The following is a 23218-nucleotide window of genomic DNA, read 5'->3' on the forward strand; positions in this document are numbered from 1 at the left end:
GGATCGCAAACGAAAGTTCTGTGTGTTTTTTTTTTAACAAATCATCGACTAATTTGCTCCACACACTCGAACCCAACCGAAAAAAAAAGTTTTTATAGCCAGCAAATAAAATTAGCCGCCCTATCAACAGGTGTACTATGTAGTTATAGCCTAACAGATGTCCCGATGTGCCCGACCTTTGTCATATTTGTGCCAGGTTCCAGGTAAGCCTACATAAAAATGAAACCTCTATTCCTTGTAGTACCCTTTTTCCTCTCCGACCCGATGATGCTTATCGTCGGCGAACCAAGGCCTTTATTCCTTATTCCTTTTCTGGGGGAATCATAAAATTTATTTTTATTAATAAACGCGCGCCTGTCAAAAGAAATCTAATGGATTTTAGGGTTTGCCCGAGATAGAAATCTGTGGCCTGACATCTTTTGGTGGATAGTTTATGGTAAGGTTTGTTATATAGCCTGAGTGAGTCAGATCTGAGTCATATATGCGAAGACAGCTGTGGTTTATAGGAAAGGAGTCTGTGAATAGGGTTAAATGAATATTTTCAACAGGTGATGCGGGCAGAAATATTGGCTTGATGAGGAATTAAGTGATAAACATAAGAGAAAAAATTGTAAAAAGGAAAAAAACGAAGCCAGCAAGAAATATTTAAATTAAATTAAGGATATAATTGTTAAAAATATTTTATAAATAAATTATGCAATTATTTAAAGAGTCAAAAAATGTTTAAGAGCACTAAAACGATTAGAGATTATACGATTTATACAGTTGCGCACATAAAATGTTGCTTTTGATTAGATTTAAAACTTAAACAAAATTTAATCTTGCTAAAAATACACCCTGAATATAAAAACAATATATAAAAGTGTAAACATAATTGATTAAAATCCATTTTGTATTCATACAAAATAAAAAATAAAAACATAACCCACAATTCCTCTTTCCTCTAATTGATTAAATTCCACGATTTAATAACCAATTGCAATCCCAGTTATATTTCAATAATTTGGTTAAGTTCTATAAAAAATACAGTTAACAGTTTCAAGTGCAATCCCCATGGATTTCGCTCAAAGCGAATTTCCATTTATTGTACCCGTGGCCATTTATGTCCTGTTAAATGCAACCCATAAAAAAATATTCGCAACATTCTACAGCCAGATTCGATGTTTCGATTCGCCGCTACAAAAAACTAAAAGAAACAACAAATTTGAATAAAAATAAAGAATCCTTTTAGCGGAATATCCGAAACTATAAATTATCAAGCCATTGAAAAGTAACGCCGTGCAAAAAAGTCTCTACCATAAATCCCCAAAAGAACGTTTTTCATTTACAACCCAAAAACGTAACTCATGAATATTTCGACGAAAAAAAAGAGGATCCTAAAAAAAAATTATAAAAAAATGTAGAGAGCGAACAGAAATGCAAAATATACGACAGACGCCAAAAGTAAAATCAACAAATAAACAAAAAATAATGGACAGTTTTATTTAGAAGTTGTTTTTGTTGCTGCTGCATACACTCTCGCTGTCTTTTGTACATATCGAAATGGGTAGCAACAATCACAAAAGTAACCTCAAAAATTTCAATAAAGACCACAACAAAGCAATTTATAAAAATGCCACAGAAAGGGAGGGAGGGAGACCAGAGCCAACGACAACAAATGAAAGCTCAAATAGAACAGAAATATTGGGGGGGGAGGGAGCATTTTCCGGGAGGTAGGGGGAATACCCGGCACGACATTTTAACAAAACAATAGAAATCAATTGATTGCGTTGTGGGAAGCTTAGCACTTGATTTCCGCAGGGTAGGGAGGAGGTGGGTGGAAGGAAAGAGACCAGAGGTGGATATATTGCGTGAAAGCCAGAGAAGCTTTTCCTTTACATGTACAGTCTTACGTCCTTAAATAGCAGAGAGGTGTTATTTAAATAAATTGTGTTAAAAACTATTAAAAAATCCCTAAATAGACTTGCAACGTTATGTAAATAAATTGTATAAAAAATATTAAAAATATTACAAAATCAAATAATATTATGTTAAGTAAGAAATCAGTAAAATTTACTTTGTGTTATAATATATTTAATTTCAGACTTCGCAGAAAATACATATAATTTTTTTAAATTTTAACAACTACTTTAACAATATTATTAAATATTGAAAAATATTATTGATATTTAATATGCAAACAAAAATGATTAAAACATTTATTTTCAATCAAATAAAATATTTTATAAATGTTTTTCCCAACCCCTTTTAAAATCTTTAAACCATTATAATCAAAAGTTGTTATTATGAAGAATTATTTCTCAATATTTAACTAATTAAAGTTTCTATTTGATAGAAAGGCCCTCAATTATTTAATTTACATATAAAATTTCCAATAACATCCTATCCCCGTCTTATTTATTGAATCTCCCCTGTTTTTTGTTGTGTTATTGGAAATGTTGGTGTGCGGCTAAAATTCTATTTTTCCAATTTTTGCGCAATTTATTGCATTGTCAAGGGATTCGCAGGAGCCAGGCGAAAAACGAAAGCAAACGAGGCAAAGCAACGAACACAAAACAAAAAAAAAAAACAAAACACAAAAAGGCAAAAGACATTGGGCAAAACAAGCAACCCAAATGCCAAAACATAGTGCGGCTTGTTCGGTTTATTGGAGGGAGGATTGGGATTGGGGATACGGATGAGGTCGGTGAATTGGGGATCTTTGGGGGGCTTTTGTCTGGGGCAAAGCGTAAAAGTAAACAAAGCTAAAAGCGGAAACGCAAGTGAAATAATACCACAGCAGCTTGGCAGCAGGAGCGGCAACTAAACATCAATAAGCATTGACTAACTGGATTCGCATTCTGGGCACAAACACGAAACCCAAGGATACGGCCAACTGGGGACTGGCTCCCCCGCAGCATTAATAGCTATAGATTAAATAATCGTTCCTTAAGCGAGAGCGAACAAAAGAAATGCAAGAAAATTGAAAAGACACTGCTGGGACTTGATTTCGAAATTGAATAAAATTAATTTTAATTGGGTCTGCTTTGGATCCGGAGTGGTTAGCAGGGATTCTAGGAATATTTAGGGGAGCTACTAGTAGTAGTTTTAGGGGTTGATGGGATTACTTGGGGGGGCTTAAGGAAATATTTAAGTTTAAGATTGATTTGGTTTATAATTTATATTTTTTCAAGCAATTTAAATTGTGTATATGTTGCAGTATTAGTAATATTAAACCCTGTTAAAACCTTTAAGAATATTTCACAAATAAAAAACCCTTAACAAACTTTACTTTTTTCTTTTTTAATATTTAATATAGTATTACCTTTTAAGCCGGATAATGATTTAACACAAATTTTCAAGACAAAAGGCTTAAAGATTAATGTCAAGCAAAATGCATACAGCCTTCCAATTTCTTCCTAAAAAAGATATCAAAAGAACGATTTCCCCTGCAAACAATATCAACAACAGAGTCATCATCTATACTGTCTCCTATATAGGCCCTAACTCCGATAAAGATGCAACATTACAGCGATTATATCGTTAGAAAGAGAAAAGATCCTTTTGGCAGCAGAAGAATGCAGCAGAAAGACAAAAACCAAGATGAACAAAATGTCATGATTATGGCAAATTTTCGGCTCCCTTTGTGGCTTTTCAATTGCGCTTTTTCCATCCACACGACACAGGGATACAGATCGAGAATCTATAGAATTTGAAGCCAGCATTGAAAATCATCGACTGCAAAATCTCAAATGTCATGGCAAGTAGGAGGAATGCTCTTTTATGTTATGGGACTGCCCGTTGCGTCTTCTAAACTGGAGGCAAGTTTCACAAATTAGAGGCCTGCCGGGCTGCCTGGCTGCCTGCTAAAAGATGTCCCTCCTGCGGAGGTCCTGTCCTCTGCCTTATCTCTTTGTCCAGGTCGGCTAGTTTTATGGTTGACGCGAGCATCTTTTTTGACTTTGACCTGACATCATTGTCCCCGTTTTGCAGCTGCGTCTCCATATCGACTGATGTCTTACTCCCTGTCAGCTTCCCTGGTAGCATTTCTCGAAAAAAACAGAGCCTTTTTTGCGCAATGTTTGTTTGTCTTTCGGATGTTGTGTCCTTTTTCCTGGCGACTCGATCCTCCTGTAGGTGGTTACTAATTGGGTTATTGTCAAATATTTGATAAGATTACCGGGCAGCTGCTCCTACTGCAGCTCCTGACCAATTATTATTTCTCCCGGCGTAATCATGAGCTGGAAAATTTATAGTTCCGTAGAAGCGGCGACCCGCCTCGTTATCCTTTCCTGTTCCCTCTGCACAACGAGCACGAGGAGAAATTGTGGAATATTTGTGAAATGCTTTATAATATTATATTCAAGAAAATATCAAAATTATAATGAAGTATACCTTGAATATAGTTGTATTTAATAAATGAATTGGTTCTACTCTTTTGTTCATTTTGCTTTATATTTTATAAAGGCAAAGTCCTACGTAATTTAAAGCTTATAATTTTTATAGAAATAATACTATAATAATCTGTTTTAAATATTTCTTCAAGTGCATTTAAAATTCAAAAATAAAATCGGGTTGAAAATAAAGGCCCACCCGGCGCAGGCAAGTGAGCTCAGGTCGTGGAGGCGCCTTGGCGTCATCATAATTTAAATCGCGCCACGCGCACCAACCGGAGGTAAATATGGAAAATGGGGGAAAACTATGCCCCGGGCACAGACATAATTTTCCAACGAAAACGAATGAAAATGAGCATTATTCCCACCTCAGTCGCATATCAAAACAGTTTTTACCTGTTGATCGGAGGACGCACATTAGGATTCGGTAAGGGATTGGGATTGGGATGGTTATGGAGATGGGATTGGATACCGACCTGCGGCTGGGGCGCCGGGCGAATGGTTATGACAATGTTATACGCTAATTGAGCACAAAAACATTTTATATTTATGGAAATTATTTATTACACTGTGAAGAAAAGTGAGGAAAGGAATGGGAATAGATTGTATCTAAATGTTCTTTCTTTTATAGGATTAAATGCCGTAATATGTTTATTATAATTCAAATTATATAGGACTTATTTTATTGATTAAATTATTAACCTATTCTCTAGAAAAAAGATACTTTTTAGAGTTTAAATCAAGTCTAAGTTGTACTTAAAGTCTCTCTTATAATCAAATCTCTTTCCAAGACATTTCCCCCAGTATATAGTTCCCTAAAATCATATGCATTCCATTGTTGACTTACCCCTCTCTCCTAATTAAATATCCAGAAAGGTCTTTCTCGCATACATATGTGTATGTCCCCCCTAAGGAGCACGATTCCAGATTCCTTGATGCCGCGTCCTCCTCCTCTCGATTTCGTTGGCAGCGCCTTATGACAGTTTTATGGGTCTGGGGCTACTTTGGTTTAAATGCAGGCAACAGGAACAGCGGGGAAATTATGCATAATTTAATTTGGTTATAATATATGCATTTTCCGAGCACATTTTCCCGCTACAGAAATTCCTAGAAGTTTGGCGACGGAAGCCGCTGGCGACAGGCTGCCAACGCGGTCTTCCCCAACCAAAAAAAAAATATATATATACATTTTTGCTGGGGGAAATTTATTCATGTTTCTTGTTTTTTATTGTGTTTTACTCGTAATTTGATTTTGATTTGGGAATTTTAATTAATAACCATGTTTTTTTCGGGGCCGAGCAGGGGGGCGCTTTGAATTTTTGATGAAATATTGTTATGAATGCGCTGCGTGTGCCATGGAAACATGGAAATGGAACTCGAATTGGACTCGGAATTAAACATTTTCCATCGACTGGGGAAGATCTAAAAAGTTGCCTAACAAAATAATAATAATTTTATGGCTTTTAGAATCTTTAATTGGCCGAACAATAATGTTATGGTCTGATCAGCTATTTTCTATTTTAATTGTTGTATTTTTATTTAACGCTTCGTTGGTGAGTCCGTCAGGTGTGGAATGATTGTCAATGAGCTGGTTTATAGCCATTTATTAATATTGTAAAAATGGGGCACATAATTGAAAGCAAAAGGTAATTATTTAGTAGAGAATATGTAACAATTTTCAGCCCAATAAAAGTTTATTTACGTTTTATTATATTGAAAAAGTAGGTTATATGAAATCAAAGTTTATCTAGATTTTTCTCTGAGATATTCTCTGCAAAAGATCATTACTTTCTTTAACCAAATATATATATTTCAAGGATTAACTAAGAAATACCAAACAATACAGGATATTTTCGCCAAAAAACTTTTCTTTCAAATCACCAGCAAAAAAAAGAACAATTGTCGTCGACTTGAAAGCGGAACTCGTGTATTGCATTACCAAAATGGAAAAGGAAAAGAAAATGAACATTTTAAAAAGGAGGAAAATCTCAATTAGTGAGCACTCGAGAGAGTGGCCCTATGAAAAGAGCAAAAGACCGGCAGCCGAGAAGGAAATTTGCAAAAAAGATCAATTTTCCAGCGAAAAAGGAAAGCCGAAGCGGTGCACATTTTAACAGGATAAGATGCGTTTAAGCAAATGAACGGACAATAAGGACAAAGGACGTGAGTCGGCCGGGCATTGAAGTTGCCATGAACAAAGCGAAATGGTCAAGCCACAAAAGGCAAACGGTGAGGAGCAGCCAGGAGCAGCTGGCCAAGATGTGAGCCAAAGAGATAAGCCGGCAGGAGCAGCACAATAGAGGGTACCGAATGGCCGGAAAACGGAAGCAAAGTCTTAAGACTGCACTCCTCTCGCGGCTCAAATTAATCCCATTTGGCGGAAAAGAAACACCGGCGAAATATCGGAAAAGCATGGCAAATGGAATAAAAAATATATATATAGATTGAAAAAAAAACGTTGCCAACAGCTGGGCATCCTGCGAGGCAACTGGCGGCATCCTGCTGCCAACTTTAGTACAGATTTCACGCTGGCTTTGGGAACCGATTTCTCGGGCTCACAACTCGCCGACAGCGGCGTTTTTGGCAAAAACTGTTGACACTTTCAGCTGTCCTCTCCCCTGATGATGTCCTGGTGCTAATATGTTAAGCAGCAGGCATCCCAATGCCAGCACCATTTCGAAGTTCATGCTGCGACCCAAGAGAAGCAAAAAAAAATTCCTTCACACTCCAGTTATTGAGCTGTCATCGCAGAGTCTCGTCCTGCGGCGTTTTAGCCAGAGAAAATTCGGTATCTTGAAAGCGTTTCGGTTTGGTTCTTTATCTAGGTACATTTTATTCTTTCCTTCAGCCGAATTCAAACACTTGACCCACATCTTTGAGCGCCATATTATTCGGTCTGACTCAATCAAGAATTGTGTAATCGATACTCCGCCCCAAAGGCAGACTTACGATCGATTGGCAGGGACAATGGGATTTTCTGCTACATTGAGTTACGTAAAAGGAGAGATCTTTAAAAAAGGATGTCTAGACAGATGCTCAGCTTATGTGGGCTCAATCAATTGAGGATCCTCTGCCTCCAAACGGATCAATATCAACACTGAAGTATGTGGAGTGGAAACCTCAAACAAAAACAGGGAAGATAGGCAAATAATTTAAAATGAAGATCTTTATGGCTAGGGGATTCTTCTTGATATTAAAATCTTAAGCAAATAATGTATTGGACCTCTTGGAATAAGATTTTCATATACAACATTTAAGTACAGCTTACCCTACTTTTGTAAATAATAAATAATAATTCCTTGTTTGTTTTGTAAAAATTATAATTTGTATTTCAAGTTTTCTCAATTTTCAGTAGGATCTGTCTCCCCTTCTTGCTCATACTCAAAATCTGGATCACCCTCCGGCAGTGGTGCCGTCATCACCGACGAGAAGAGGGCCAGAATTAGGCACTAAAATTAAAATAATATTAGTATTAGTATTAATATTATTCCAAATAAATATGTATTTTCCATAACTCACTAGAAAGAAGATATAACCGAAGAATTTCATTCCGATCGTGTTGTGCTGCTGGTTCACGAAGGTCTTAAGACTTTGCAATAAACATTGCCTCTTTTATACCTCCGTCTATTTAGAAGAGCCAAATACACGGAATTACTTTAATGGGTTTTTACAAATAAATACAAATGTTATATACAAACAGAAAGACAGTTGTTTAATTATTTACGTTAAGCTTCACGTGCTTTGATATTAACTAAAAAGATGCCTAAAGTAGTGTTTGTTTTGTAGAAGAATCCCCCAAGGAATATAATGGAAGCTGTAGATAAACATAAACCGCTTTTAATAATTTTTTATGTTAGTTAAATTATTTATATTATTATTTGAATTAAATCCTATTATATTTAACGAACTTTAACTATTTTCCAATTTATTTACTCTAAAATGTCCTGAATTTTGTTTACTTCAGTCCTTTTAAAATTCAATTAAAGGAACCGCTGAATTAAAAGTCAATTCTTTTTCTTCCCTTGTTGGCTTTTTTCCGGAACATTGGTATATTGTCAAAGCTCTAATTGCCAAATCATTTTTCGGAAATAAATTGTTTTGCAATTTGAATCTTAATTTATTTAAATATTTAATTTAAAATGGGTCGCCGCAAGTCCAAACGTAAAGGACCACCACGGCGACAGAATATTGTGCCGCTGCCTGTACTTTTCGATTGTCCTTTTTGCAATCACAAACAAGCCTGCGAAGTGAAAATGTATGTCGATTTCTCTATAAGCCATCAACTATTACTATTAACTGAATTATTTTAGGGATAAGGAGCGAAAAATAGGACGTGTTAGCTGTACTGTCTGCTTGGAAAAGTATCAGACGTCCGTCAACTTGCTATCGGAGCCAATCGATGTCTTCAATGATTGGATTAGAGGTTTACGCCGATGGTTAAAGGCATCGGCGGCGGCGTAGAGGTCAAAATGACTCGGCGGCGGCGGCGTAGTAGTCAGAAAGAACCGGCGGCGGCGGCGCGTCAAATAAGGCAAAAAGGCCATTTTAATGAGTTATTTATTTTTTTTAAAGTTTTATAAAGAACAATGACACTGAAGGCCGCGCTGAAGCTGCGCCGATGCCGCACCAGCGGCGCGCCGCGGCGCGCCGTTATTTTCATAATTTGGCGGCGGCGCGTCAAATAAGGCAAAAATCGGCGGCGGCGGCGGCGTGGCGCGGCGGCGTATATGTCTAGATTGGATTGATGCCTGCGAGGAGGAAAACTAACTAGTTTTTACCTGGAATTTGCCAAGAAGGTGTATTTTCTATTAAGAATGTATATGTATTGTAATGTATATGTATTGTAAAATACATACAATATATTCTACATAAAATTTACCCAATTGTGCTGCATACTTTTGAGCGAAACAGAAAATTTAAGAAAGGAAGTTAAACTCAATCGCAGGCATAGAATCTATAAAAATCCAAATAAGAAATGTATTTTTCTTTAACAATTTATAACTTTTAAACTATTAACTTTTCTCTATGGATGTATTAATATTTTAATATAATAATTGTTAAGTAAAATCGTATCTAATCGTTACTAAAAGGGGACCAAAGATATTCAAAAAATTGTGATATTTAAATTTATTTATTTATTAAATATTTAAATTATGAACTTAATCGGTAAATTCGGTTCAAAATATCTTGAAGTTTTAATTTAAAAAATTGTTCATTAAACATAAATATTAAAGCTATCTAAATAAGCATTTAAACAAAGTTTAAGCTACCGAAACCTGCCCCAAAACTGTTGACCTTGTGTCAGTCACTAGCAACCCCAAATTTTTAAAGCTTAGGCAAATATTTTGTTAGTTGTTTTAATTCAGATTTGTAGGGCAAGTAGCGTGGTGGGACCTCCCAAATACTAACTTTTAGGTCAAACAATTGGCAAGGCATTTGCCAAAATGAAATTTTGGGTATAAAAGCCCGAGTTTAAGCCTCATTTGGCATCGAAGCATCGAGCATCTCAAGTCTCAAGCAACAATCAACCAATCAATCAACCAAAATGCCTTCCAACAAAGTTCTCTTCCTGGTTTTCGGTGAGTTCAAAGGAAAATCCTTAAAGAAATAACTTGAATTTGAAATAATAAAAATCTCCACCTTATTGTAGGTGTCCTGGCCCTGGTGTTTGCCGTCAGCATGTCCGCCGAGGTAGCCGAACGGGACAGCGATGTCATCAGCGACCGTCGCTACCGTTGGCCATCTTCTGAGCAAGGTTCGGATGAAGAAGATGACCACGAAGATGACGATGATGTCCAAGATGGTGACGATCAGGACGACAGCGATGAGTTCGAGGAAATCGAAATCTGGGAACTGGCCCCCGAAAGTGGGGAGAGCTCCGAAAGTGTAGAGGGAAGCGAGGAAAGCGGTTCCCACGAAGCCTAATTTTGTTTGTTTTCTAAAATTCTTTGTTTTTATAAATACTTAAAAAAAATTAATGTTCTAAAGAAGTTAATATTTAATAAAATATTTTATCAACATATATTTCAATGTCCTTTTTTTGATTCTTAATTATAAAGAGATACTCTCAGTTGCTTGTTTGTATAATTAATTTTATTTAACATAATTTAAAGTATGTATAATTCAATTTTAATATGGTTTACATACAATATTTATAGTTTTATTTTGCATTAATTTAAACATTTTAGTATTATGCATTTAAATATATTTAAGGTATATTTAAACTATGACTAAACATAAATTTTACATGATGTTCTCTTTTGTCACCTCGATAGTGATTTTCAATAATTTACTTTTCAATTTCCACTAAGTTTGAAACCAAATAGATTTTGGAATGATGGGAAACACAGGCAACACAATTAATAGTAATAGAGGACACGGAAAACGCCAAAATACATTTACAAACATTTAATATGAAACTGTGTGTGTGTGTGTGAATACTTTTAACTTTTTGCTTAAAAGGGACTGTTGTTTGGACTGGACTCTTGGACTGCTCTAGAGAGAGATCAGAGCTGAACAATGTTAATTACTGAAACAAAATTACACGAATTGCACATGATTATGTTGTAGATTGCCTGCTAATGTGTGGGTGTGTGTGTTCTCCTGGTTAGGTTTGCCCTTCAAATGTTGCGTTTTGAGTCTTGTTTTCTCACGGCACACCTTTCCCAACGATTTATTTGGACCTTTTGGATCACACATTGCTATCCGTGCCCACGGCGCCGGTGAAGGAGAAGGGCTGGGCATTGTTCACAATGCCCGCTCGATCGTTGGTGGTCTGAGCAGATGTATTGCCTCCATAGGTTTGTTGAGCAGCAGCTGCCCTCATATCCTCAGCGGAGGCTCTGTTTTAAGAAGAAATTGCAAGACATTATTAGTTTTATTTTAATAATTAAATTTAAAAAGACCAAACTAATATAAGAAATAATGAAATATAATAGAATATATAGTGCTCGACTAACCAAACTGTAATTTGTGCCTACATAGAACCAAAAGGGGCGAAAGAACAGAACAAGATGCCTCTTGGCACAAAAAATTATATAAAAAAAAAATAGTACTCTGAGTTTAAGACAAAAACTAGGGAACTACGGGAGCTGTGTATATTTTTTTATCAAAAATTTACAATAATTAAAATTCCAATATATCTAATTCTACATAGAAAATGTTTGTCTACAAAAAATAGCGTACAAATAGGCAAGGCAGTCTAGAGAATACAAGTCTTAAGTGATTACATCTAAGGAAAACTCAAAATTTATTTGCCTTTTATGATCTCGGCGACGCAGCAAAGCCGTCGTTGGGTGTAATTGGGTTTTGAGCGGTTCAGTTTTTTGTCTGGTTTTTCCTCATGTGGCATTTACAAAGTCTTTGATATATTTTTTCGAATTATGCTTAATCCATGGTAAACGAAATATTTTACATGTTTTCATTTTTAGTGTTGCGTTCATCGATTAACAAATTTCAACAAAATTTATTTGATTTCATTTTAGCTTACTTTCAGGTGAGATTCTCTTGCAAAGGCTATTTTGTAACAAGTTAATGCGAGTTTTCTTCAAAATAATGTGTACTTAGGTTAAATAAATAATTTAATAAACTTAAAAAAAACAGAGTTTGGAATGCTTTTCAAAGGAAGATAAAATACATATCTCAAATATGAATTTCATTCAGACTTTCAAAGTAAAAACCTTTTGGAATAAATACTTAAACTTAACTTAGGCATAAACAAAAAATAAACAAGTATATATTTATAGCGCATGAGAAATTATAAGAAGCACGAGTGTAAAAAATAACCCAATATTTTTGATAATAAAGATACAAAATTGAAATTGTTTTTGGTTTTACAACATTTAAAAAATATGAAAACTTTTAAATCCTCAACTTGTTGTATATCTGATTTGTATATTTACTCTGCTATAATGCTTGATTATGTTTCAATTTCAATTTGTGACTATCCTGAGAGCAAAATCAATTCTCAAACAACGTTTAACATTTAATTGTATGGTTTACATTGAAGCAAAGCATATAAAGTTAATACTTTCTGAGTTGTACATATTGCTCTAGGTTCTCCATATTATCGTATTTGCTTTTTAGTACCCTTAGCTGTGTGTGTGTGTGTACCTAGTGTGAGTGTGGAAGCTGTGGTTACTCATATAGGTTCTTCTTGCATTCGGTTAGCTTTCAAATATAGTTTCTCACTAAAAATATATGCTTGCTGCTGAAGTCCGGCATGTGTATTACGTTATTTTTGTATCAGTATTTCTCTAGGCATATAATATATATATATATTTAACTGTAGTTTTCAACAACACCAACCGCTCGACGAAAGACATTAAAAAAAAAAGATTGGAATACACGAATGACCGGCATGCAAAAAGAGAGGAATGGCGAAAATGCATTGGCCCAAAAAACACGTTGATTACTAACAATTTCTCTCTCTCTCACGCTGACTCTTTGTTTCAACAATAATGAGAATTTTAGTTTTTAAATTTTCCTTTGTAATTGGTGGGGTGTTCTGTATACTATTTCTGATCTCTGATGCCCTCCTACAAACGCCTAATGGAATCTTCTCCTAGTTACACATTATTCCTTGGAACGAACACTAAAAACTAGGCGCCGTAAAGTATTTGTTTGCTGCATCGTTTGCATTTCTAGTTGTGTGGGTGTTTTGGGTGTAGTATCTGAGTATCTGTATCTGGAGTGTGAGAGTTGCTGTGGTTTTGGCAGTTACTAATCGCTCGGCTAGGCATTTATGTGGGGCGCCAAACGTCGGGATCTTCCATGAGTGTGATATGCTGATCGCCGCCCATCTGCATCTGACCGCCCGCCTGACTGCCGGCCATCTGTGTGGGCGATGTGGCAGCGGCGGCCATGTCCTCCCGAGAAGCTCTACACACATTATTTTATACAGATTCGTTTGTTAAGCGTTTTTTGTTTTTCACAGTGGCAAGCACATTGTGGGAATATAGAGAAAAACAGTTTGGTTTCGATTAGCAAAAAATGGCTTAGCTTGGGCCAACTATAAATCGCTTGCTGCTCCTTCTCTCGCTTAGCAACTAAACTTATTACCAGACTTGGAATACAAATCGCTTGAGAGTTCAGAAAAACGTCAGGAATATTGATATTATTTGATTTTGATTTTGAAACGATTTTCTAAACTCTTTGGCAACTTATTTTCTGTCCAAGTTTTAAAGTTTTAACCAAACTCACTTCTTGCCTAACGCCATCATTCCGTACACCACGCCGGTGGCAAAGATCAGGCCACTGCCGAATAAGCTGGCCAAGCCAAAGCACATGAAAATGGGCGGAGTAGCCATGCTGTAAATAAATTTAAAAATTTACAATTAATTATGGTTTAATTTTGGGTTCATTATTGGTCACTCACGCAATGTAGAGTCCAGCCCGGAAGTACATGGGCTTGGAGTCCACCTTATCCGCGATCCCGTTGACCTGCTCGATGCAGACAAAGCAGCAGGGCGCCTCCAGGACCATTACTACGAACCCTGCCACCATTTGTATGATGCCCGCCACCAGACATGATACGCTGAGTGTGATAATGGACAGAACATTCCACAGACCGAAGAGTATGGCAACTGGAAGTACAAACAATATGAATTCATTTAATTTAATAAATAGCTAGTATATATTTATTCATAATTAAATAATTTTGTTATTTATATTTAACGATTTATTCAAATTCCAAGGGCGTTGCCTTTATGCTGAAATCGTTAAGCACTGACCCAGGGGACACACGAATATATTTTAATCAAATACGCCCCCGAGACCCATTATCTCATCCAAATGCTCCATAAAAGAAATGAAAACATTCGAAACCGCACAATCTAATCAACAACTCTGACTCATGTGTGTGCCAATTTTTTTTACGTTATAATGTGTCCACAATTCAACTTTTATTCAGAAATAACCAACAAAGAAAGCCACAGAAGCGTAACAACTAGCGGGGAAAACAGTTGAGCAAATTGTTAGTAGACATTAATGGAGCGAATGCTCTACATTTTTGTTGATAAAGTTAGGGGGTGTTGAAGCCACTTACATTAAAATATTTTATCAGCTGCTTTAGGGCAATGATAAAAGCATAAGCACAAAGTAAACAACACTTACTATACATGCGACTCTAAGCTAGAGATAGATAAATGTCTGGGACGTGATAATTGTATAAAAGTTGCGAGAGAAATTATATTAGATCACGAGGGAGAGCTAAATGAAACTTAAATTTTTTAGTACAGAATCTCTGAGATTCATGTTTCCCTTTTGCGAAATCCGATCTCCGTTTTGAGGTTGTTGCGGTTCGTAAGCCCAACTTGGGGGGAAGAAGTCGTTGTGCTCTGCGGAGACCGGCTATAAAATTATTTATTAATCATAGACTTTTGGTTTTATTTTACCCAAACACAACCGGTTCATTGTGGAAGCCGCACGAGTGAGTTTTCTCCCTTAATTGAGCTTTACAGGCTATTTATATTGATTTTAAGTGGATGGTGTTTATTTGTTGGGCAACAATTGCTATTTCTCCATTTCCCCCACAAGTGAATAAAAAAAAGTCTCCAGGAAATTTAACAACAAAAGATGCGGGAGGCAAGAAACGCCATTGAAAAAAAATATATTTCAATGGCTTTAAAAGAAAGCATTTAACCCTCTGGATACATTTATAAGGAACTGACATAATATTAAAGCTAAAATGTTATCAGAAAAATATTGCAAAGAATAATTATATGAAAAATTAGAGATAACAGCGTTAAGAACCGAGTTAACCCCAAGATCAATTAATCAGAAAGCTGAAATAAGCTGCCTTTATAAAATTATATTGTCTTACTATCATCATCTATAATTCATCTGAATAAAATGTATTTTAATTATTTCACAATAACTGATATCAGCTTGCAAAAAAATTTCATAGTAACTTGTCATGTTACAGATACTAGATTCGATTGACACGTGGGGCACACCAAGGGTTAAGGTTAAATAAAAACGCATAACAAAGAAAATGCGCATTCAGGCGATACAAAGTTAAAAAAAAAAAAAAAAAAAAAAAGGAAAAACAGAGAGAGGCCAACAGCGATGCTGATAAAACAAAAGGCAATGCAAATTATAAGTGAATGAACCAAACAGAATTACAATTGATATGGAGCAGGAAGAAGAAAAATATAATAAAAAAAAAAACAAAGCGCCAAACTTGACACAGAAAAAGTTCCTTTACACACACACAGACACACACATTCCCGTACAAATTTCTGTATCCTTTTTGTCTTCACCTTCTGTCTCCTCTCTTTGCCTTTATCAATGTCAGAGAGCGTGCGTACACACACACACACACACACACCTACGAATAGATAACAGCAACAACAACGAGTGGTACACAAAAATCGATGCCAAATATTTTTGGACCGCCCAATGTCACGGCGGTTTTTGCCAACTTCCGCTGGCTTTGCAAAGGGGTTAGAGCTGGGGAGTTTTGGCCTATAATATATCATACTCACAGAAGGCGGCCACAATGCCCAGCAATCTACTGCCATATTTAAGGTACCAGGGCTGCTCCGGTCCGACTGGATCTTGTTGGTTCGGCCGTGCCAGCAGACTCGTTATCTTTTCCGCAAACGACTGCGCCAGGTTCGCCACATCCACAACGGGTCACAGAGATCGGGAAAAAAATTCGAATTTCAATTAGGCAAGAATATTGGGGAAAAATCGAAACACAATTTTGTATTGTGACGCGGCGGCCGCTTTTTTTTTAACACGCACACACACTCCCACTCACACACACGTAACGCGCGGCGCTCGCACTAAAACAGAAGTCACTGTCAGCAATTTAGCAATTACTTTAAGCTCGAGAATCATGCGATTACCTACCATGGCTTTATTTGTTTGGCTAATAAATTAGACTTAAACTAATTTGAACAAACTTATGCACTTTTCACGTCACACGGATGGGAAAACTTCTTGTTGTAGTTTGCGTTCTTGAACTAGAGATGGCGCAACGTCGATTTCAGCAGCGGAGTAGAAAAATATCGATATATTTTAAAACATCGATTTATAAATTTGTTTTTCCCTCTCTAGCAGTTCTTATTATTTTTGTAGAATGAACTGTTCCATTTAAAAACCTTTATTTGCTTAAATGCCGAATGAAAATAGTTGCAAATTGTGCCTGGTGGACCAGGCTCTTGAGTTCGACCTGGAGAAGTCTTCGTATAAGTCTGTAAGCAACCTACTACAAAGGCTCTTCGACTGCTACAACATAGATGTGCGTTTAATAAATCTACTTTTTAAAGATTTTACTATATTACCCTTGCTTTTTACAGGTCTCCATCCTGGGAGAGAGCCCTTGCCTTTGCAAAAAGTGTTTCGAAGGGGTTCTACAAATAAGCCAACAACTTGAGAAATGGAGCAATGCCCAGAAGGTCCTGCAGAAGACCGCCCTGGACATTGCTGTCAAAAGGGAACCAACATCTTCATTATGGGATGCAATTGATGATGCAGAATTCATAGCGGAGGACGAAACTCTCAAATCGAACGAATTTGAATTTCTCAACAAGAAAGAACCACAATCAGAAGACTATACATTTCTCGACGAGGAAGACTTGGCATTCTTCAATATGGACGTAGAATTTCTCAAGGTGGAAGAACCCCAAACAGAGGACGTTGAACATCAGGCTGAGGACGTGTCTGCCAAAGTTTATGAGGAACTATTTGGAATCGAGGAGATTCAAAATAAATCTACAGACTCTTTGAATTGGAGGATGACTCCGCACCAATTCTTTTCCGTTTGCCTGGAACCAGATGGCTTGGCAATAGCCGTATTGTTCAAGGATAAGACTCCACAGAGGAGCATTCGTATGTTGTGCACCTGCTGCAACCAGGTGTTTCCTACTGTGTCCAAAATCAGGAAACACAGTTTGGTGAGCCGTGCACATCCAGAGTATTAGTGCCGCTCCTGCGGCTCAAATTTCCCCAGCACTACGGACCTAAAGTTTCACAAAGAATACAAAAACCATCGTCTAGTGGCCAGCAAAATGGGCTTCAGGTGCCTAAAGTGCCCCAAGATATCCACACGGCTTTCAAACGCAGTTAGACATGAGAACACTGTCCACGACAAGATCTCCTACGATTGCAAGAAGTGCAGCGAGTCCTTCCATTCCCGCGAATCCTTAGCTAAACATCACCAAAAGTTCAAACAGTGTGCCGAAATAACCACACAGCTTTCAAGTGCAATTCGAGAAGAAAAAACTATACACGGCGGGAAATACGCTTGCAAGAAGTGCAGAGAGTCCTTCCGTTCCCGCGTATCCTTGACAAAACACAAGTGGAAGCATAGAAACCACGTATGTCACTATCCCAACTGCCAGAAAAAGTTTAAATTGTGGGAACCGTATGTAAGCCACCTAAACTGGCACAAGCACAATGGTAGCCGCTGTCCCGTTCCAGGTTGCAAGAGCATCATGATGCCGGGAGATCACATAAAGCACCTAAAAACGCACAGCAAAAACCAAGTAACATTCTATGAAGGAGTCGAAATTATTTCGCCTAAAGGAGCACTTATGGGCACACGAAAGGCATAGATTTAGGAACTAATTTGAGGCTACAAATAAAACTAGATGATTGAGAAACACAAGGTTTTTTTAAGAAAGGGTTATAAATATACTTGTATTCCCTGATTATTCAAGGATTTTAAATAATCTCCGATAATCATCGCCAGATTTTTACACTTCGATACTTCGATATATTTTACAGAACATCGATATACATAACAAAACGCCGGAAGCTTCCATCTCTATTCGTACATGTTTACCAGCTGAAAAAAACAAAATTATAATTTATTTATAATGTCGAATGGTGGCCTTTGCAAATTGTGCCAGGATAATTTGGCGATAAATGTCGGATTCAAGGTTGGGTCCATGGTTGAGTCGGCCAGCCGGAAACTGCTACAAAGTCTCTTTAAGAGCTATCAAATTCATGTGAGTCGTCGTCGTCCTACCAAATATAGCAAAGCTCGTATAAACATGCCTGGCTTTCCCACAGGTCTCCATTCTGGAACAAAAATCAAGTATTTGCAAAAAGTGCTACGAGTCGATTTTAAAAATGAGCAAAACCCTCGAGAAATGGAGCAAGGCCCAGGAAGTTTTGAAGGCTAACCCCTTGGACATAGACGACTCCAAGGTATTTGAAGTTGATTCCCAGGAAGAACAGTCCGATGATGACATGTCCATAAAGGAGGAAGGACGTGCCACCGATGATATAGGATTTCTCGAAGACGTAGTACCTCATGCATTTAACATGGTTGAAGGAATCTTCAATTCGCAGAACACTCAGGATCTTACAGCATCCACCAAGAAGAGCCGAATAACTGGTAAGAAAATATAATTGGTTCTAGTACTATGGCAATAATATTTTTTACTTAAATTATTAGAAATAAACATACTTGGAGAGATACAAAAATCTGTTGAAAGGATGAATTCAGAGATGACATCTCTAAGGAGCGAAGTGGCGACCATAAAATCGAAAGTTTGTGGGGATATCTTCAAGTCCAAAATCATTATGCCGCCTGAACCCTTCGCTACCATGGACGAGTTTCAAAGCTTTGAATCGACACTTAAGGACAACAATATATTTACAACATTTGTAAGTCAATTTTATACAAGTTGATATATATTTTATATACTTGTTATATTTTATTTATTTAGGTGAACGACTTGTCTTTGTGCTCGGGAAAGTCTTTTGAAAAATTTATAAGGACTTGTTGGCGCGAAATGGTGTCCGACGAAGTGGCTCGTCAATGCTCGTGGCGTGGAACAGAGTCGAAATTGTGTGTACGAGGGCTGCTAGTTACGGCGGCAGTTAGAGGTGAGTTATAATTTTGTATATATTTTGTAAAATTTTAATAAATAATTCTTTATAGCCGCCTTTAAGCAAAGATTTGCTTTAGACGATGCAGACTTCGATCGGATAACGCAAAAGTATTTCCAGTATGCGAATGATAGGGTTACAAAATTAACGAATAAAAAAATTAAAACTTAATTTTCATCTCAGTAAAAATTAATTATAATATTAGTAATAAGTTTGTTCTATTATTGAAATAAATATATATAAGTTCTTATGAAATAGAAGATCAGATCAAAGCCAAAAAAGTATTTGTTTTAATTTAGAAAGCTTTTCTATGATGAATTTAAAATGTAAATTAATTTATGGTTTTATATGGGCTCATTTTTTTTTTTTTTTTTTTAATTTTTTATAAATTTTTTTAAATACTTTTAAATTTTGGTATTTCAATGGTATTTTCCTTATAAATTCTGCATGCTATAGTATTAAGAAAATACTATTAAAATTTGGTATTTTTTAGAAACAAATGTTATTTTTAAATTTATTCTTAAATGCGATAGTATTATGTATTCTTGTCAGTGCAGTCACCCTGCTTATACCTTTTCTGTCTCTATCTAGCACATTTATTTCTTACAAAACAAAAAGTCATTGCAGCGATAAAAATACTATATAAATATAGGTATTTCGATGATATTTTTAATGAGACACAAAGAGTATTTTTTGTATTTTTGAGATACAAATCGTATTTTTTTTTTATTCATTCTTGGATCCTATAAGTGTGGTCACCCTGTTTATATGTTCACGTTGAAAGTAAATGAATAATTCCTGTAAAATGTCAGATAATGTCCTTTGTAAATTGTGCCACGATAATCTCGCTGTAAATGTCGATCTCAAGGTTGAGTCGGCCAGCAGGAAACTGCTCCAAAGGCTCTTGAACAGCTACGAAATTGATGTGAGTCTAAACTATACTTCCTAAATATCGTATAAGTACATTATCCTTTATTTTATAGGTGTCTGTCCTGGAGGAACAATCAAGCATTTGCAAACAGTGCTTCGGCTTGGTTTTACATATGAGCGAAACCCTTGAGAAATGGAGCAAGGCCCAGGAAGTGCTCAAGGCCATTCCTTTAGACATCGACGACTCCAAGATATTTCAAATCAAGTTGGAGCCCGACTCAGATGCCCAGTTCTCGGAGATTCAAGAAGAGTTTTTGCCAGAAGATAATGTCATGTCTATAAAAGTGGAAGAACCCCAAACGGACGACATAGAGATAATAGAGGGCGACGAGGATCCAATAGAAGAGTTATCCTCCGATGACACCTTAAGCTCTGATGACGAAGTAGTAAGCTCCGAAGAAAGTGACAAGGAAATGTCAGCAGATAAAGCAAATACCGATTGGAGATCGAATCCCCAGAACTTCTTCTGTGTGTGCCTAGGACCCGATGGCTTGGCCTTAACCATACTGTTCAAGGACAAGACAAAGGAGAGCAACATTCGGATGCTGTGCACCTGCTGCAACCAGTTGTTTGCCACCTTATCTGATATCCAAAAGCACGCGTCCAAAAGCCGTGCACTTCCCGAGTACTGGTGCGGCGTCTGCGATGCCATTTATCCGAGCTTCTTCGAACTAAAGGTGCACGAGCGAATAAAGAAACACTCGAGGCCAAAGACCAGGGCCATGGTCATGCGATGCCTTAAGTGCGGAACGAGGAGCAAGCAACTGAGTGAGGCTATCAGGCACGAGAACGAAGCCCACGACAAGTCCTCCCTTGAGTGTCACAAGTGCCGGGTGACCTTCGAGGTCCGCGAGTTCTTCCAAAAGCATCTACTGAAGCACCAAACCTACCTGTGTCGATATCCAAACTGCTCAACACGATACCGATCGTTGCCAGGTTACACAAAGCACCTGGCCTGGCACAATAACCACAGATCCGAGTGTCCCATCGACGGTTGTACCGTCATAATGAATCCAAGGGGTCACGATCTGCACCTAAGGACGCACCTGTCACCGCAGGCACGAGCCAGCTTGGCACGAGCCAGCTTGGTTAAAAGGAAAAGACAAGCACATAATTCTTGGTAATAAAATAAAATATTTAATTATTTATAAGGCAAAACTTTAAATTAAATGAGGTAATAAAAATGTGGTTTTGTTATAATAAATGTATGAATTTGGTTAATTTAAAATCGAGCATATAATCGATTTTTCAATCATAAAATACATCGATATTAATTTTCACAAAAAATTGAATTATTTTCAGCTCGCTATTCGATTATTTTAACAATAATTATCGATGTTTTTCCAAGCTTCGATATTTATTTGTTAATCGCTTTATCGATAGTATCGACTTGGTATCGATAAAATCATTGATTATTTTCCAGCTCCAATTTTTCATCTGCCCGAAAATAATTGATAAAAGCGTAAAAAATGTCGGAGGAGCGACGGTGCAATTTGTGCCGGGAGGAGCAGGCGATGGAGGTTGATCTCGAGAAGCCCATGTATAAGGCAGTAAACCAACTGCTTCAGAAGCTCTTTGAATGCTACAAAATTGATGTAAGTCTGTACATGCATACGTGCATACATATGCACATCTATAGATCCTACAAGTATACCTATCCACAGATCTCCATCCTGGGAGAGAGCTCTTGCATTTGCCAAGCGTGCTTCGATGGGGTTCTACACATAAGCGAATCTCTGAAGAAATGGAGCAGGGCCCAGGAGGGACTGAAGGATACACCACTGGAAATAGACGACTCTAAGGCGTTTCAGGTCAAGCTAGAGGTTCCATCCTCAGACGATGAGGAAGAGATATCCCCAGAAAAGGATGATGAGATGGATGAAGAGGCAGCGCCAGAAAAGGATGATGAGATGGACGTCGCAGAGGATAAAACTATTGAGGCTACAGAGGAAACAAAAACTCCGCAAGGAGAAGGTCCGAAAGGCACCCCAAAGAAGTCGGACTTTTTCTGCGTTGCCATCGGGCACGATGGAATGGTAATCGCAAAATTGTTCAAGGACAATACCAAGGCCACCAGGTTGATGTGCTCTTGCTGCGATCAGCCATACGATAACATGCTTCAGATTCGGAGTCACAATCCCATGACACGAAAGAGTCCCACCTACTACTGTGGCACTTGTGGAGCGAATTTTCAAAAGCCAAAGCAACTGGCAGATCACGAAGAGGCCGAGGATCATAAGAAACCATTGACACGGCACCGGGACATCAATTTCCGTTGCCTGAAGTGCGACGAAATGTTCTCTCGGTTTTCCGACACCATCCGCCACGAGAATAGCATTCACAGTTCGGTGCAGTATTCTTGTCCGTCCTGCCAGATGCCCTTCAAGTACTATGGATCCTTTCAGAAGCACTTGCGCTATCACAATTCTACAAATCATTCTCCCCCCGACGTCTACGACTGCAACTATCCGAATTGCAGCCGCAGGTTCCGGGTGTGGAAGCGGTATGTGAAGCACATGAACTGGCACAGGGGCACTGGCCAAATGTGTCCGTTTGTGGGATGTAATGTCACCACCGCTCCTGGTAACTACATGAGCCATATGCGCTCCCACTACAAGATGGCCCACTGCGAGCTGGAGGGAAAGTTCATGAAGCTGGATCCTGCCCAGCGTGTGCATCCGGATGGGCGGAAGGTGCCGTACACCAGACGAATAGTGCCGGGCGAAAAGGAGGAGCCACCTGTCGAGCGAATAAAGGTCAATCCAGACGGAGAATTCATCAGCTTGCCCAAGCAAATCGTATTTCGGAAGGGCAGATACATAAATGTTTCCGAAAAGAATTAAAGAAAATTATCGTTATAAATAATAAATAATTGTAGTTAAGATTTATGGGTTTATAAAGCAACATGGATCTTATGTAACGCCTTGATTGTCGAAATAAATGAATAAGTTAAAGATTAAACTTGAAAATATATAATGAAATTAAGCTGATCTGAAACGCGTTTATTGATTATCCAAATTCTGAAAATTCAATTGCTTTCTACGCAATCGTTAAAAAACTTTTCTCAG

At 37.4% G+C, this 23218-nt stretch overlaps 8 protein-coding genes across 9 annotated transcripts; 7 read left to right on the plus strand and 1 right to left on the minus strand.

Moving 5' to 3' along the window:
* Nucleotides 1–8465: 8465 nt before the first annotated feature.
* Nucleotides 8466–9125, plus strand: LOC108083044 (transcription elongation factor 1 homolog). Its single transcript, XM_070285774.1, has 2 exons — nucleotides 8466–8628; nucleotides 8684–9125. Exons 1-2 carry the CDS (start codon nucleotides 8513–8515, stop codon nucleotides 8832–8834), a joined length of 267 nt encoding a protein of 88 aa, XP_070141875.1. The 5' UTR covers nucleotides 8466–8512; the 3' UTR covers nucleotides 8835–9125.
* Nucleotides 9126–9687: 562 nt separating this feature from the next.
* Nucleotides 9688–10340, plus strand: LOC108082974 (anaphase-promoting complex subunit 15B). Its single transcript, XM_017178596.2, has 2 exons — nucleotides 9688–9952; nucleotides 10024–10340. The coding sequence occupies exons 1-2, from the start codon at nucleotides 9919–9921 to the stop codon at nucleotides 10296–10298; spliced, it is 309 nt and encodes a 102-aa protein (XP_017034085.1). The 5' UTR covers nucleotides 9688–9918; the 3' UTR covers nucleotides 10299–10340.
* A 108-nt stretch (nucleotides 10341–10448) lies between these two features.
* On the minus strand, nucleotides 10449–16367 carry fwe (Calcium channel fwe). Of its 2 annotated transcripts, XR_011444837.1 has the most exons (6): nucleotides 16230–16367; nucleotides 15860–15980; nucleotides 13750–13957; nucleotides 13575–13682; nucleotides 11631–13253; nucleotides 11117–11215 (listed from the first exon to the last, which is right to left on the minus strand). XR_011444837.1 is itself a non-coding variant. In XM_017178811.3 (5 exons), the coding sequence occupies exons 1-5, from the start codon at nucleotides 16230–16232 to the stop codon at nucleotides 11065–11067; spliced, it is 591 nt and encodes a 196-aa protein (XP_017034300.1). In that variant the 5' UTR covers nucleotides 16233–16367; the 3' UTR covers nucleotides 10449–11064. The 2 variants fall into 2 exon arrangements, 1 of the variants encoding a protein (XP_017034300.1); XM_017178811.3 differs by lacking the exon at nucleotides 11631–13253 and having other exon boundaries at nucleotides 10449–11215.
* Nucleotides 16368–16474: 107 nt separating this feature from the next.
* Nucleotides 16475–18008, plus strand: CkIIalpha-i1 (CKII-alpha subunit interactor-1). The gene is made up of 2 exons (XM_017178851.3): nucleotides 16475–16620; nucleotides 16679–18008. The coding sequence occupies exons 1-2, from the start codon at nucleotides 16495–16497 to the stop codon at nucleotides 17300–17302; spliced, it is 750 nt and encodes a 249-aa protein (XP_017034340.1). The 5' UTR covers nucleotides 16475–16494; the 3' UTR covers nucleotides 17303–18008.
* LOC138928298 (zinc finger protein 691-like) lies at nucleotides 17390–17935 on the plus strand. Its single transcript, XM_070285021.1, has one exon. It carries the CDS (start codon nucleotides 17390–17392, stop codon nucleotides 17933–17935), a length of 546 nt encoding a protein of 181 aa, XP_070141122.1.
* Nucleotides 18009–18123: 115 nt separating the features above from the next.
* On the plus strand, nucleotides 18124–19476 carry LOC108083164 (uncharacterized). The gene is made up of 5 exons (XM_017178850.3): nucleotides 18124–18331; nucleotides 18396–18723; nucleotides 18784–18995; nucleotides 19058–19217; nucleotides 19273–19476. The coding sequence occupies exons 1-5, from the start codon at nucleotides 18200–18202 to the stop codon at nucleotides 19389–19391; spliced, it is 951 nt and encodes a 316-aa protein (XP_017034339.1). The 5' UTR covers nucleotides 18124–18199; the 3' UTR covers nucleotides 19392–19476.
* A 478-nt stretch (nucleotides 19477–19954) lies between these two features.
* On the plus strand, nucleotides 19955–21358 carry LOC108083008 (zinc finger protein 200-like). The gene is made up of 2 exons (XM_017178632.3): nucleotides 19955–20145; nucleotides 20204–21358. Exons 1-2 carry the CDS (start codon nucleotides 20008–20010, stop codon nucleotides 21272–21274), a joined length of 1209 nt encoding a protein of 402 aa, XP_017034121.1. The 5' UTR covers nucleotides 19955–20007; the 3' UTR covers nucleotides 21275–21358.
* A 200-nt stretch (nucleotides 21359–21558) lies between these two features.
* Nucleotides 21559–23140, plus strand: LOC108082998 (zinc finger protein 79-like). Its single transcript, XM_017178621.3, has 2 exons — nucleotides 21559–21745; nucleotides 21815–23140. The coding sequence occupies exons 1-2, from the start codon at nucleotides 21620–21622 to the stop codon at nucleotides 22991–22993; spliced, it is 1305 nt and encodes a 434-aa protein (XP_017034110.1). The 5' UTR covers nucleotides 21559–21619; the 3' UTR covers nucleotides 22994–23140.
* The last annotated feature ends 78 nt before the right edge of the window (nucleotides 23141–23218 follow it).

The sequence above is a fragment of the Drosophila kikkawai genome, chromosome 3L, assembly GCF_030179895.1.
Source record: "Drosophila kikkawai strain 14028-0561.14 chromosome 3L, DkikHiC1v2, whole genome shotgun sequence".
In the NCBI taxonomy this organism is placed as follows: domain Eukaryota; kingdom Metazoa; phylum Arthropoda; class Insecta; order Diptera; family Drosophilidae; genus Drosophila; species Drosophila kikkawai.